The following is a 16,114-nucleotide window of genomic DNA, read 5'->3' as shown; positions in this document are numbered from 1 at the left end:
AAGGCCAGCATTCCAACAACGTTTTAATTATCCTTCGTCCCCTATGACATTAACACACTGTGAAAATTAGAATTATTGGTTGTGGGGGATTCTCCCCTACCCTGTGGGACGGGGAGTCACGGCGTGACGGAGTGGCGTGAACCACTCCGGTGTCGGGCAGCCCCAAAGGTGAGGAATCCACCACACCTTCAGGTGTTAGGTCCGCCCCGGAGTGGTTTGGGCCCCGCCAGCCGGCGGTTAAGGGGCTTGGCACCACGCCAACCGGCACCGAAGGGCCTCCGCCGGCCGGCGCGAGTTGGCGCATGCGCGGGAGTGTCAGCACGTGCTGGCGTCATCCCTGCGCATGCGCAGAGGGCTTCGCTTCCGCACCGGTAATGACGGGCCGGTACAGCCTCCGGTGCGGAAGGATAGAGTGCCCCCACGGCACAGGCCCGCCCGCGGATAGGTGGGCTCCGATCGCGGGCCAGGCCACCGTGGTGGCACCTCTCGGGGCCAGATCCCACCCGCGCCCCCCCCAAGAATCCCGGAGGCCGCCCGCACCGCCAGGTCCCGCCGATAAGGGACCTGCTCCAATTTATGCCGGCGGGACCGGCAAAAGACGGGTGGGAGAATTCGGGCAGCCCCGGGGCCCATTGAGGCGCGCCAGGCCCCGCCATTCTCCGAGGCGGGCGGCGCGACTCATGTCGGGCCGATTTTTTGGGGCCCGGAGAATTTGGAGGACGGCAGGGGCAGGATTCACGCCAACCCCCGGCAATTCTCCGACCCGGCGGGGGTCGGAGAATCTTGATATTTGTGTGTGACAGATACATTAATTAAATGTCACTTATTAAATTAAAACTGAGCACAGGAGTACGACAAGCTAACACACATTTCCTTTTGTAAATGTTCTCCCTGTCTGAACATGTATCTTTCTGCCTCTCTCCACTTCTCACTCTCTTCCTCTGTCGTTTTCTCTCTCTCTCCCTTCTTCATGATTCATCAGCCATTTCTCGACATGCCTCCTTGCCATATATCACTCCGTCTTTGGATATTATTTTTTGCCACTTCAATCACCAGCATTGTTGAGTTCTGGGATCAAGGGAGAGGGGAAGAGGAACATTTTGTACATTGAAGGTGATGATTAGAACTTCCCCTCAAGAACAGTCCCAAAACAGACACAATTCTGCCTCTTCCCCAGTCATCCAGCTGACGTGTCCAAATATTGGTTTGAATGATACGAGATACAGTGAGGCACATCCTGCTCCTGAAAATAATCCCAGATAATTTGCTGTACGCAAACTACTGGTTACCCAAGTCACCCTGAACTATGAACCAAAACGTTTCTTAAGCAAGAATCCTTTACCAGTTATGACAAATTTTAATTTATTTGGTTTTCTTCTCTTCCTCAAGCATTCCCCCCCCCCCCCCCCCCCATCTCCTGAAGATGTTTATTTGCTGGGGCATAGTGATTGCATTTATATAGCGCCTTTCACAACCTCAGGATGCCTCAAAGCACTTCACATCCCAAGTGGTGCAGCATATCAGTGTAGCAATACATTGTTGTAATGCAGGAAATGCCAGAACCAATTTGTGCGCAGCAAACTCCCACAAACAGCAACACGATAATGATAAAGTTAGCACTGCTGCCTCACTGCACCAGGGACCCGGGTTGAATTCTGGCCTCAGGCGACTGTCTGTGTGGAGTTTGTACGTCCTGCCCGTGTCTTCACAGGTTTCCTCCGGGTGCTCCGGTTTCTTCCCACTGTCCAAATGTTCAGGTTAGATGAATTTGCCATGTTAAGTTGCCCCTTAGTGTCCAGGGATGTGCAGGTTAGATTGCATGGATAGGGCGGGGAGGGCAGGGGAGTGGATCTGGGTAGAGTGCTCTTTCAGAGAGTCGGTGCAGACTCAAAGGGCTGAATGGCCTCCTTTTGCACTGTAGGGATTCTTTGATAAGATCATTATTTTTTTTGTTTTGGTTAGGGGGTAAATATTGAGCAGGAAACCAAGAAGAACTCCCCTGTCCATCTTCAAGATATGCGATGGGATATTTTAGAGTAAGCATCGAGAAGAATCAGGAAAGATGAATGTCTTCCTGGCAAAATAGACGAGTAAGCATTGGCATTGAATGTCCCTGGGTATTTAACCATGGAGAGCATTACAACCAAGTCCAGTATGACAGGTTATATCCATTCTCCAGCATCGGGTATGGGCAGAAGGTCACAAGCTGAAACCTTGGTTGATTTCCCTCTGCTTAATTCAATTACCTGGACCAATTAGAACATCCAATTCTACCACCAGAATTAAGGCCAGCTGACTCAGCACAAATTGAGGACCAAAATTGGCACTTTTTGGCATATTCTTCCTGAATAATTTTGAAGTGTCAGAACAGCATCCTTTCTAACCAGCACAAGTTACTTTATTTTTTAATTCATTCACGGGCTGTGGGCATCGTTGGGAAAGCCAACAATAATCATCCATCCCAAATGACCCGAGAGAAGGCAGAATGGAGAACCTTCATGAATACAAAAGAGTGGCTTGCTTGGCCATTTCAGAGTCCAGCATGTTTGCTGTGGGTCTGGAGTCACATGTACGCCAGACACCAGGGGCGAGATTATCCGACCCCCCGCCGGGTCGGAGAATTGCCGGGGGCTGGCGTGAATCCCGCCCCCGCCGGTTGCCAAATTCTCCACCACCCGATATTCGGCGGGGGTGGGAATCGCGCCGCGCCGGTTGGCGGCCCCCCCCCCTCGATTCTCCGGCCCGGATGGGCCGAAGTCCCGCCGCTAAAATGCCTGTCCCGCAGGCGTAGATTAAACCACCTACCTTACCGGCGGGACATGGCGGCGCGGGCGGGCTCTGGGGTCCTGGGGGGGGGGGGGCGCGGGGCGAACTGGCCTCGGGGGGTGCCCCCACGGTGGCCTGGCCCGCGATCGGGGCCCACCGATCCGCGGGCGGGCCTGTGCCGTGGGGGCACCCTTTCCCTTCCGCCTTCGCCACGGTCTCCACCATGGCGGAGGCGGAAGAGACTCCCTCCACTGCGCATGCGCGGCAATGCAGTCAGTGGCCGCTGACGTTCCCGCTCATGCGCCGCCCGGAGATGTCATTTCCGTGCCAGCTGGCGGGGCGCCAAAGGCCTTTTCCGCCAGCTGGCGGGGCGGAAATTCGTCCGGCGCGGGCCTAGCCCCTAAAGGTTGGGGCTCGGCCCCCAAAGATGCGGAGCATTCCGCACCTATGGGGCGGCGCGATGCCCGTCTGATTTGCGCCATTTTGGGCGCCAGTCGGCGGACATCGTGCCGATACCGGAGTATTTCGCCCCAGATTTCCTTCCCTAAAGGGCATCAGTCAACCAAATGTATTGCTTTTAAAAATAAATTTAGAGTACCCAATTATTTTTTCCCAATTAAGGGGCAATTTAGTGCGGCCAATCCACCTGCCCTGCACATCTTTGGGTTGTGGGGTTGTGACCTACACAACACTGGGAGAATGTGCAAACTCCACATGGACAGTGACCCAGGGCCGGGGTCAAACCTGGGACCTTGGCACCGTGAGGCAGCAGTGCTAACCACTGCACCACTGTGCCACCCCACCCAGATGTATTGTTAATGATAATCCAATCATTACTGATACAAGCTTTTAATTCCATATTTATTTAATTGAATTAAAATTTCCCAGTTGCCATGTTGGAATTTGAACTCATGCCTGCGGATCATTTATCCAGTCCTCAATATTACTGGTCTAGCGACTTTCCGGGTGCGGCTATGCAGAGCTAGGTCGCATATTCGGCAGCTCCTGCTTGGAACAGACTTTTGGGCTCTTTTACAGGGCCCCCACGGCATTTGTTTGACATTTCCCGGTGTGGGAAGAAGGCTGCAATATTCCCCCGACAGTGTCCCCCAGGAAGGGTATGTCTCTGGGTTGCCAGACACGGCAGAAACAGTAACATATTTGGCTGCAACTGCAGGATAAACAGGGCCTCTTCCAGCATGCAGGCGGGGGAAGGGCAAGCTTAAAGCTGCAAGCTGACCTGAGGGCCTGTATCAAAGGTGAATTCTAGCAGCAGAGGGAACAACTGTGAAAAGACCTCATCAAGGCCACTGAAGGGACTTCCGGTTGCGGTGATGCCTAGCTAGCCGCACGCTTCGGCGGCTCCAGCTCCGACGGACCTTCGGGCTCTTTTAAGAGCCCCAACGGGGAATTTTTCGACGACGCAACCCGGTGTGGGGTGTGTGAGAAGGGAGTCCCCCCCCAAACGAAGGAGGAAAAAACCGGCGGCGGCGGCTGCAGCGCGAGGAATCGTCGACCAAAGGGTCAGAAAGCGAGAAGTACAAGATGGCGGCGGAGAAAGCGCAGGCGACATGGGGGCCTGAGCAGGATGAAATTGTGAGATGGTGCGTGGAGCTGCTGAAGAGGGAGGTGCTGACCCCGTTGCTACAGGCAATTGAGGGGCTCAAGGAGACATTAAAGACCCAGGAGACAGAGCTCCGCGTGGTGGAGCAGAAGGTGACAGATATTGAGGACGAGATCCTGGGCCTGGCGGTTAAGATACAGACGCACGAGGCACTTCATAAAAAGTGTACTGAAAGGATCGAAGCCCTAGAAAATGGAGCGCGAAGGAAGAACCTTCGGATACTGGGTCTCCCTGAGGGTGTGGAAGGAGTGGACTGTGGAGCGTACGCAAGTACGATGCTGAGCTCACTGATGGGTGCTGAGGCCCCTACGGGCCCCTTGGAGGTGGAGTGTGCAAATCGGATTCCGGCGAGAAGACCAAAAGCGGGAGAACCACCCAGGGCGATAATCGTGCGATTTTACCGCCTTAAGGATAGAGAAGAGGTCCTGAGATGGGCTAAAAAGGTGCGGAGTAGCAGATGGGAGAATGCAGTGGTACGGGTATACCAGGATTGGAGTGCGGAGGTGGCGAGAAGGAGGGCGAGCTTCAACCGAGCCAAATAGGTGTTGCATAAAAGGAAGGTGAAGTCCGGGATGCTGCAGCCGGCAAGACTATGGGTCACGTATCAGGAGAGACACCATTATTTCGAGACGGCGGAGGAAGCATGGACCTTCATCAAAAAAGAGAAATTGGATCGGAACTGAGGGACTGATGCTGCAGGAAATGTTATTGTTAATGTTATGGTTGAAGTTAATTGAGAAGTAAATTGGGAAGGGGGAGACATTGGGGAAATGTGGGCGCCGGTGAGGGGGGAAAGACGGGACATAGTTGGAGAATGGGGAAGGGGAGGGGGAGGGGAAAGGGAGCTGCGCCATAAGAGGCGGGTCAGGTAAAGGGATGTTCCCGCGCCAGAAAGAATAAGGCGGGAAGACAGGCGCAAGGCGGATGGGAGTTCCCCACACGGGGGGGTCGAGGAGTGAGCAGGAGTAGCCGGGGTCAGTTGAAGTCAGCTGACTTACGGAAGTAATATGGGGGGAGCAATCATGCTAGAAAGAGATCTAGCGGGGAGGGGGGGAGGGGGGGGGGACAACTGGGTTGCTGCTGCGGAAATCCAAAAGGAAATGGCTAAAGAGTGGGTGGGCGGGGATGGTGTGCGACGCTGGGGGAGTGAGCGGGAGCGCGGAGGCGGGATATGGGACTGGCCGAGAGAAGGTAATGGCTAGTCGACACGGGAGTGGAGCAGGTAGCCCCCTAGTGAGGCTGATCACGTGGAACGTGAGAGGCCTGAACGGACCGATAAAAAGGGCCCGAGTGCTCGCGCATTTGAAAGGACTAAGGGCAGACGTGGTTATGCTCCAAGAGACGCACCTAAAGGTGGCGGACCAAGTTAGGCTAAGGAAAGGATGGGTGGGACAGGTGTTCCACTCAGGACTGGATGCAAAGAACAGAGGGGTGGCCATTTTGGTGGGGAAACGGGTAGCATTTGAAGCAAAGAACATCGTAGCAGATAGCGGAGGTAGATATGTAATGGTGAGTGGCAGGATGGAGGGAATGGAGGTCGTGTTGGTTAATGTATATGCCCCAAACTGGGACGATGCGGGATTTATGAGACGGATGCTGGGGCGTATACCGGACCTGGAGGTAGGAAACTTGATTTTAGGAGGGGACTTTAATATGGTGCTGGACCCGGGGCTAGATAGATCCAGCTCAAGGACCGGAAGAAGGCCGGCAGCGGCCAAGGTACTTAAGGGGTTTATGGACCAAATGGGGGGAGTGGATCCATGGCGATTTCTTAGACCTAGGGCTAGGGAGTTTTCCTTCTTCTCCCATGTCCATAAAGTGTACTCCCAGATAGATTTTTTTGTTTTGGGAAGGTCGTTGATCTCTAGGGTGGAAGAAGCTGAGTACTCAGCCATAGCGGTTTCGGATCATGCCCCACATTGGGTGGACCTGGAATTAGGAGAGGAAAGGGAGCAGAGAACACTCTGGCGATTAGATGTGGGACTGATGGCAGATGAGGGAGTGTGTGCAAGAGTGCGGGGGTGTATTGAGAGATACCTGGAGGTCAATGACGACGGCGAGGTCCCTGTGGGAGTGGTATGGGAAGCACTAAAAGCGGTGGTCAGAGGAGAGCTGATCTCCATTGGGGCCCACAAAAGGAAAACAGAGGCCAAGGAAAGGGAAAGATTACTGGGGGAGATTTTAAGGGTGGATAGGGAATTTGCAGAGACCACGGAGGAGGAATTGTACAGGGAGAGGAGACGACTCCAGACGGAATTTGACCTTCTGACCACCAGAAAGGCGGAGGTACTGTGGAGGAAGGCACAGGGGAGGAGGTATGAATATGGGGAAAAGGCTAGTCGCCTGTTGGCTCATCAATTGCGAAAGAGGGCAGCAGCGAGGGAGATAGGAGGAATTAGAGACGAAAGGGGAGACACGGTGCGAAGGGCAGGAAAGATAAATGAGGTGTTCAAGACCTTCTATGAGGAACTGTATAGGTCTCAACCCCCAGAGGGAGAGGAGGGGATGCGGCAGTTCCTGGACCAATTGAGGTTCCCGAAAGTGGAGGAGCGGGGGGGTGGTAGGCCTGGGGGCACCGATTGGGGTGGACGAGGTTATTAAGGGACTGGGAAGCATGCAAGCAGGGAAGGCCCCAGGACCAGACGGGTTCCCGGTGGAGTATTACAGAAAATATGTGGACTTGTTGGCCCCGTTGATGGCGAGGACGTTCAATGAGGCCAGGGAAGTGGGGACTCTACCCCCGACGATGTCGGAGGCGACGATATCGCTAATTTTGAAGATGGACAAAGATCCGTTGCAGTGCGGGTCCTATAGACCTATTTCACTATTGAACGTGGACACCAAATTGCTGGCAAAGGTACTGGCATTGAGGATAGAGGACTGTGTCCCGGGGGTGGTGCACGAAGACCAGACAGGGTTCGTAAAAGGGAGATAACTGAATGTTAACGTGCGACGACTATTAGGGGTGATAATGATGCCCCCAGTGGAGGGGGAGGCAGAGATAGTGGCGGCAATGGACGCAGAGAAGGCATTTGATAGGGTGGAGTGGGAGTATTTATGGGAAGTGTTAAGGAGGTTTGGGTTTGGGAACGGGTTTATTAGCTGGGTTAGACTTCTTTATGGGGCTCCAACGGCAAGCGTAGTTACAGGTCGACATAGATCAGAGTATTTCCGACTATATAGGGGAACAAGATAGGGATGCCCGCTGTCTCCATTGTTGTTCGCGTTGGCAATTGAACCTCTGGCCATGGCGTTGAGAGACTCCAGGAAATGGAGAGGGGTGATTAGAGGGGGAGAAGAACACCGAGTCTCGTTATACGCGGATGACCTATTGTTATACGTGTCGGACTCAACGGGGGGGATGATAGAGGTTATGCGAATTTTGAGGGGGTTCGGGGATTTCTCGGGGTATAGGCTAAACATGGGGAAGAGTGAATTATTTGTGATACATCCAGGGGACCAGAGTAGAGAGATAGAAGTCTTGCCTCTAAGGAAAGTGGAAAGAAACTTCCGATACCTGGGGATTCAGATCGCTAGGAGCTGGGGAACCTTGCACAGACTTAATCTGACACGGTTGGTAGAACAAATGGAGGAGGACTTCAAGAGGTGGGACATGCAGCCTCTATCGCTGGCGGGCAGGGTGCAAGCAATTAAGATGATGGTCCTCCCGAGGTTCTTATTTGTATTTCAATGTCTCCCTATACTAATCACCAAGACCTTTTTTAATAAAATAGACAGGAGCATCACGAGCTTCATGTGGGCAGGGAAAGTTCCGAGAGTAAGGAGGGGGTTCCTTCAGCGTAGTAGGGACAGAGGAGGATTGGCACTACCGAACTTGGGCGATTATTATTGGGCTGCTAATGTGGCAATGATACGTAAATGGATGATGGAGGGTGAGGGAGCAACGTGGAAAAGACTGGAGAGAAAGTCCTGTAAAGGGACGAGTTTAGAGGCGCTGGTGACGGCGCCGCTACCGATCTCACCTAAAAAGTTTACCACGAACCCGGTGGTGGCGGCAACATTGAATATCTGGGGACAGTGGAGGCGACAGAGAGGGGTGCGGGGAGCCCTGGTGGGGTCCCCAATCAGGAACAACCATAGGTTCGCCCCAGGAAGAATGGATGGAGGATTTCAGAGCTGGTACCAGTTGGGAATTAGGAGGGTGGGAGATTTATTTATAGATGGGACTTTTGCGAGCTTGGGAGCATTGGAGGAAAAGTATAAGTTGCCCCGGGGAAATTTCTTGAGATATATGCAGGTGAGGGCGTTTACTAGACAACAGGTGAGGGAATTTCCGTTGCTCCCGACACAGGGGAAACAGGACAGGGTGCTTTCAGGGGTGTGGGTCGGAGAGGGCAAGGTGTCAGAGATTTACCGAGAGATGAGGGAAGAGGGGGAGGAGTGGTGGGCGAACTAAAAGGAAAGTGGGAAGAAGAACTAGGGGAGGAGATAGAGGAGGGTATGTGGGCTGATGCCCTAAGCAGGGTAAATTCCTCTTCCTCATGCGCCAGGCTTAGCCTGATTCAATTTAAGGTGCTACATAGAGCACACATAACGGGAGCAAGATTGAGCAGGTTCTTTGGAGTGGAGGACAAATGTGGGAGGTGTGGCGGGAGCCCGGCAAACCACGCACATATGTTTTGGGCGTGCCCGGCACTGGAAGGGTATTGGAAGGGAGTGACGGGAGTGATTTCGCAGGTGGTGAAGGCCCGGGTCAAACCAGGCTGGGGGTTAGCTCTATTTGGGGTTGCGGAAGAGCCGGGAGTGCAGGAGGCGAAAGAGGCCGACGTTGTGGCCTTTGCGTCCCTAGTAGCCCGGCGCAGGATCCTACTCATGTGGAAGGAGGCGAAACCCCCCGGACTGGAGGCCTGGGTAAATGATATGGCGGGGTTCATTAAACTGGAGCAGATAAAGTTTGCCCTGAGAGGATCGGCTCAAGGGTTCACCAGGCGGTGGCAGCCATTTCTCGACTACCTAGGGGAACGTTAGAGGGAAGACAGATGACCAGCAGCAGCAACCCAGGGAAAAGCGGGGGGGGGGGGGGGGGGGGAGGGGGGGAGGGGGGGGGGGTTAGTTTAGGTCAAAGATAAAGGGGTTTTGTTACTTGTGTATTGTTAAAAATTTCTGTATTGTTATTGTTGCGTTTGCTTTGTAAGAGGGGAAAAATTGTTGTTTGGGAAAAAAATTTCAATAAAACATATTTTAAAAAAATATATATTACTGGTCTAGCTACCTAACTACAATACCACAAGTACCACATGTTAAATGAAGATTGCCAGATTTCCCTACCTGGACAAAGCTTAGGATCAAAATAAAGATGGATCAGGGAAAGATCACGGGAACAGGGTTAGAGCATTCAGAACCTTGAGCTCATTCCTCCAGTCAATGAGATGATGGCTGATTGGTGACCCAATTCTGTTTATCACCCTTTGCACCATATATCTTAATACCTTTGGTTAAGAAAAGGTGATGATTGTAATTTTAAAATCAACAACTGATCCAGCATCAATTGTTGTTCCTGGAAGACAATTCCAAACTTCTGAACATTCTGTATTTGAAGTGTTTCCTAAATTCACCCCTAAGGTGGCAATGGGAGTGGCTGCCCCTCCCTCCTGTCAATCAATCGGAGGGGGGGGGTTAATAAACGCTACGTTTGTTTGCAACAGACCAGCTCCTGTCTCAAGTTATCACCGTCTGGCTCTGCTCCTCGCCCTGGAGCCCAGAAATATTTTACCTCCATCAATCCTGTCTAATCGTTCAACGTCTTGGCTACTCCAAACAAATGACCCCTTAACCTGCTGAATTCCTGGGAATTCAATCCTAATCTGTGTCAGCTCTTGTCATGATTGAACCTTTGGATTCCAGGTAATGTTCCGGAGTAGAGATATATTGCACTTCCTCAGGGACCAATATAGACATTGGATTAAGATACGGAGAAATCAGATTGCAGCCAGGCAGAAGGTGATCGGAAGAAGTGAAACAGGATCAGGGTGGGTCAAAGTCATAAATTTGGATTTGATATTTACTTTACCGCTCATAGAAGTCAATTGAAACCTTTGCTAACAAACATGCCCATCTCATAAAACACACAAGTAAGTGGAAGAGATGTTTTAAATATTGCGTGGGGTACATTTCAAAACATTTCTGGACATTCAGCTCACAAGCCAGACTGGTGAATGTCAGCCAGGGAAGGTGATGAACCCACCACAATGTTGAAAGCTCAATTACATTGTATCCGTACCCATCCTTTCCAGGAAACAACTCAATGGAAGATGCCGGAGGGTACATTAAAATCCAATTCTTGGAATTAAATATGAGAAGAGACGTGAAGGAGATTTACTCGCACATGACCTGTGCTACAGACACAGAGAACGTCAAGTTTGTGTTTGATGCAGTGACAGACATCATCATCAAGGAGAACTTGAAAGACTGCGGTCTCTTCTAATCCTATTCCAGCCCTCCCAAGGTATGGTCCATATTGCAATTGAAGAAAACACTGGTCAAAGCAATGAGGGAGACTGGAGTAGCGCAGTTCCAAAACCTCCAGAGCAAAAGCACAGCTTGAGATAGTTTCATCAAATTAGATCCCATCATTCCGTTACCTCCAATGTTTCACTTTCAATATTTTACTCAAGAGGTTCCTCGGTCTTTTTGGGCCAAGCCACAGAAAATGCATAGTCATAGCTCCCCTGGCCAAAGAGCACTGAGAAATCTGTAAAACAGGACTACCTACAAAGCCCAAATCGTCCTCCTCACCCTCGTCTCTTCTCTTTTTCTCACCCTGACTTTGTTGGTACAGCACCTCTCCCTCCATTAGTTGCTCCTATTGATGCCTTAGGGAGTCAACAGATTGAGTAGTTACAGCAGGAATTAGCTGATCAGGATTTAGGCACAAGATAGGGGCAAATTGGGAAGCAGTGACAAGTCAGGAATAGCCTCACTTCCAGCCCTCACCGGAGTAGGCCCATTGCCTCATACCGCGATGCCCACAGTTCACTATTGTGGCAAATCCCCAGCTCACTACATCTCCACAGCCTCTGATGTAGCTAATCCAACCTCGTGCCTTTCCCCCACCCCCCACTCTCATACCTTGCGCACCCTTTTCACATTACATCACAGGTTTATTTTTAATGTGCGCATCGCTGGCACTGCTTGTATTTATTGCCCATCTTTAAATGCCCTCGGGCATCTTCAAGGCCCCCTGTAATCTGTGTGGTGCCAATTATATTTTCTTGTCCTGGTTTGATCGAACCGTGGGGCTTGCTAGGCCATTTCAGAAGGTAATTAAAAGTCAACCACATTGCTGTACGTCTGGAGGCCAGACCAAGGACATTAGTGGACCAGTTGTTGTTTTAAAATGACAATCCTGTAATTTCATGGTCACATGGTAACCATTCCCAATACCAGAATTTTAATGTCAAATTTATTTAATCAACTGTATTTAAATTACCCACCTGCCCCGGTGGAACTTGAACGGTTCTCATTAGATCTTTAATCGAAGCCGCTGGGTTATTACCCAGCATTCCCTCTCTCACTAATATCCCACCAGTTAGTTATTTTCATTCATGGGATGTGGGTGTTGCCCGCTGGTCCAGAATTTATTGCCCATCCCTAATTGTCCTCGAGAAGGTGGGGGTGAGCCACCTTCTTGAACAGCTGCAGCCCATGTGATGTCGGTACACCCCAGAGCTGTTCGGAAGTTCCATGATTTTGAACCAGTGGCAGTGAAGGAATGCTGATATAGTTCCAGATGTGCCATGACTCTCCTTAGCCCCACGCCAGTGTCAGGCGCTATCTCCATCTAACAGCTCAGGCTAATTTCCTTGCTCAGCCATAGGACCAATTTAGATGGTCAATGTCTTATCGGAACATCGGAATATAACTTGGCGCTCTTTTCTCCTCCTCGCTGCATTTCCTGAACCAAAGCCCAAGCAATTTGCCTTCGTCCTCACAAGAACAGTTGAGCTCTATAACACTCGTAGCCATCATGTCTCCCAATTTACACTCTGACATCTCTTCAATTTTCCTCCAGGTTTAGCAGCCTACCTAGAACAATACTCTCTACCAGCCTCAAGTCTTCTCCAGAAGGATTCTGTCCTCTAACTTTAGGATATACACACCTTCAATCCTAGGGCTTGCTTCTCTTCAGCCTATTTCTCCAAGGTATTCATAGGGTCCACTTGCCTCCATCCAGCAAGTTGCTCTTCTCCCACAGTAATGCACTCCAGCCCCAAGCTCCCTCCTGAGATATCCACCAAGAACAGGCAAATGAGTTTACTGTTTAAATCTGCTCAGTCTGATGGAATTTTCTCTTTGCTTTTAGCCCAGGTTGCGTCTTGGTTTCATGCTCTCATTATTTGTATTACATTTTGTGTCTGCCTTTAAAAACTCAATTAGCAATAAAAAGGGATATTTGGTAATAGATTGATGACAGATGGGACACACTAAGAGCCAGGTCCCAGGAAAAGTAAATCAGTGACTCCAGCCCATATTCTCAGGCCACAAGATGGAAGAGTACAAGTTATCCTCAACATTGGAATTTTCAATGGGACCATTGTACCACCAACATCTCAGCAATGCACCCTCACTGCCCTGGCAGGCAGCTCTGAGGGGATGTTGACCCAATACAATATAAGCTGTCCTATTATAGATGCTGAACCTCGAGAGGTTCAGGGTCTTTTGATTCGCTTCACAGAGCCAGCGATACATGAGACAACGACTTCGTCTGAATGGCACTTTTTACTATCAGGAAACCTCAGGTGCACTTCCTCAGTCAGCTCCTCGGTGGAAGTCATTGTTCTCCTGCCCACCAGGAGGGGTCTACTGCAGTGGCACACCAAAATGTCCAAGGTCATAAACACTGAGGAGCAGGAAACTGAAATGAATGGTGACTCACCATTCTGCATTGCTGCTCATCAGAATCTGCAACAGTCTTTTTCAATGCATCTCCTCCATTCTAGAAATTTGTTATCCCCAGACTCAACATTGACATCTCTAATGTTCTCCTGGTGGGCTTTACACTGTTAATAGGATCTAAGTCGGTCAGTAAAACAGAAACCAAGGCAGAGATTCTCTTTACCAAGAGAGTTTAATGACTTGTTCAGTCTCACAGCTCTCCTCTCACACAACCCAGTGCCCCAGCTATCCCCAGTGTAAATGTACTGAAAGACCCATTACCAATTTCTCTTAGATTGAACAATGTACTTGATGTTAAGAAACATTAATATAATTCACAAGACATTAACACCCACACCATCTGCATCATCCATTTCCAGTTTAAAATTATTATCCTTTAGTTCAAATCCCTCCATGATCTCACCCGTTCCTACCTCTATATTCCCCTCCAGCTCTATAACTCTCCAAAATCTCTGCACTCTACCAGTTCTTGTCTCTGATGGACCCATTTTCATCACTCATGGCTCTTAGTTGTGTCTTCAGGTGCTGAGACCCTAAGCTTTAGAATTCGCTCCCTAACCCGTCCAGCTCTTTTTCCTCCTTTGAAATGCTCCGCAAAACCTAGCTCTTTACCAAGCTTTAGATCACTGTCCGACTAGCTCATGTACCGTGATGTTAAATCTTGTTTGATTACACCACTTTGAAATGCCTTGGGATGTAAATTCCATGTCAAAGGCACTATACAAATGCAAGTTGTTGCAATCTGTAATAGTTCAGTATGGCAAGTGATTTATTCACCCCTTGAGTCATGGGCAGCACGGTAGCACAGTGGTTAGCACATAGCTCCAGGGTCCCAGGATCAATTCCCGGCTTGGGTCACTGTCTGTGCGGAGTCTGCACGTTCTCCCCGTGTCTGCGTGGGTTTCCTCCGGGTGCTCCGGTTTCCTCCCACAGTCCAAAGATGTGCAGGTTAGGTGGATTGGCCATGCTAAATTGCATTTGTGTCCACAAAAGATTAGTTGGGGTTAGGGGGATAGGATGGAGGTATGGGGATAGGGTGGAGGTGTGGGGATAGGGTGGAGGTGTGGGCTTGGGTAGGGTGCTCTTTCCAAGGGCTGATGCAGACTCGATGGGGTCGAATAGCCTCCTTCTGCACTGTAAATTCTATGATTCTATGATTCATCGAGCCAGTTTCTCATCGAGGCAGTGAATATATTATAATCTTATATTTTCTTTTCTGTCTTTTACCTCAGGAGCTCTATATTACTGCAATAAATCTACCCAAGAATTTCATCCCACAATGACCGAATCCAGAGAGGTCCTGATTCTCTGTCTGCTGAAGACATGTCCAATTGGTTTGCTGCCATTAGCTATGATTAAGATGCAGACAGAAGCCGTTCCATGAAAACGACTATTTGACGTTCCTGCAATGATTAGATCAAACCAGTTGATTATTCTCCCGAAGGCAAAGTTGTACTTTTAACCAAAATTGCATTCCTACAATAACACTGATTCAATACAAGCCCATCAACTAAACATCCACGGTAATTGTCCGTGTCTCCAATGAACTCCTCAATTGTTTGCATTGGGTATAAATTTACACAGTAGCACTCTTTTCCTGTGTATTAACACTAGCAAACTAGGGATTTGTAGTGGGAGCTTTTCTATGAAATAAACAACTCAATTTAGTTGATGTTTATAGAGAGCCATTAAATCCATATGAATGCATTACAATGGGTATAACTCAATTAATTCTGTAGCAAGCAGTAAAAACCTGCAAGAGCGCTCGTATAGAAGGCACCATTCAACGAATACAGTGAATTGTGAATAGAGGGCGGGTACCATCTCTAAATGATGTATTGCAGTGAGTCAAGCCACTTATAGAGGGAGAACGTACTGGGCAGCCTGGTTATCAATGGTGTGCAGGGGAAGCTGCACAGTCTACAGAACATAAGCAGCTCATTCAGTGATGCGGTGAGCTCAGGAGACTAGTGTATATATATCGAGGTCCTTTCAGAAAATTCCCATCGAAGTCCATGCTGTAGTGAACTACAAGACCTGTAGAGGGTGCTCTTGCAAGAACTTAAACAGCTCAGTCTCGGCCGTGGAGTAGTTTGGAGTAAAATGGCTGCCAGATGAGTGTTGAAAAAGATTCTCCCACTTCTCTGTAAACTCAATAAAAGACCAGCACAAAAAAAACCTCAATACCTGTGGAATACTCATTCAACCTGTCAGTTAACAGCTGCTTTTAGGCAGTTTCCACGGCGGTACAAATAAGAATAATTTTGAGTACTTGCTTGAAATGACCAAAAACACTTACATCGCAGTGGAAACATAGCTCTTTAGTTTTAACATATCCAATCACACACAATGAATTTTAGCTCCTACTTAATCATTCTATTAAAATGTAAGTCATCCAATCCAGAGACCAGCGTTACTGCCATGTAACAGACTGGGCAAGGTGACTGTTATTGTGGGTTATTTTGGAGAGGTGAGCAGGGGTGTGGGGGGGAAATGATAACTCCATACAGAATCCTCTTTTTGTATTGACTTGCTGTTCAGAGGAATTCATCTGGAGTCGAGCACACTGTTCTGATTGCTACTTCGAAAGGAAGTGAGCTTCCTCCGGGCATGACTAACACAGGATGCCCTAACCAAGGGTGAAATAATTCTGTTTAAATACACACATGCTACATTTGTCGAGGGGGAAGACTGGATATTACCATGACCATTTCAAACATACTGGTTATGACACAATGATGTGTGCATTTTCATCAGCTCCTGGATGTGTACAGTACACACTTGGGTAAAATGACTATTCATCCACGT

The 16,114-nt window shown here is 49.6% G+C and overlaps 1 protein-coding gene across 1 annotated transcript in view; it reads left to right on the top strand.

Moving 5' to 3' along the window:
• Positions 1–15,490, top strand: part of LOC140388539 (guanine nucleotide-binding protein G(t) subunit alpha) — an 85,618-nt gene extending 70,128 nt beyond the window's left edge. Inside the window, exons 8-9 of the mRNA XM_072472911.1 lie at positions 10,645–10,856; positions 14,539–15,490. Of these exons, the coding sequence (XP_072329012.1) occupies positions 10,645–10,835 (191 nt within the window). The 3' untranslated portion in view covers positions 10,836–10,856; positions 14,539–15,490. The remainder of the gene's footprint in view (positions 1–10,644; positions 10,857–14,538) is intronic.
• The last annotated feature ends 624 nt before the right edge of the window (positions 15,491–16,114 follow it).

This window comes from Scyliorhinus torazame, chromosome 13 (genome assembly GCF_047496885.1).
Source record: "Scyliorhinus torazame isolate Kashiwa2021f chromosome 13, sScyTor2.1, whole genome shotgun sequence".
NCBI lineage: Eukaryota > Metazoa > Chordata > Chondrichthyes > Carcharhiniformes > Scyliorhinidae > Scyliorhinus > Scyliorhinus torazame.
The sequence above is the reverse complement of the archived record's forward strand: the minus strand, read 5'-3'. Positions and strand labels throughout refer to the sequence as shown.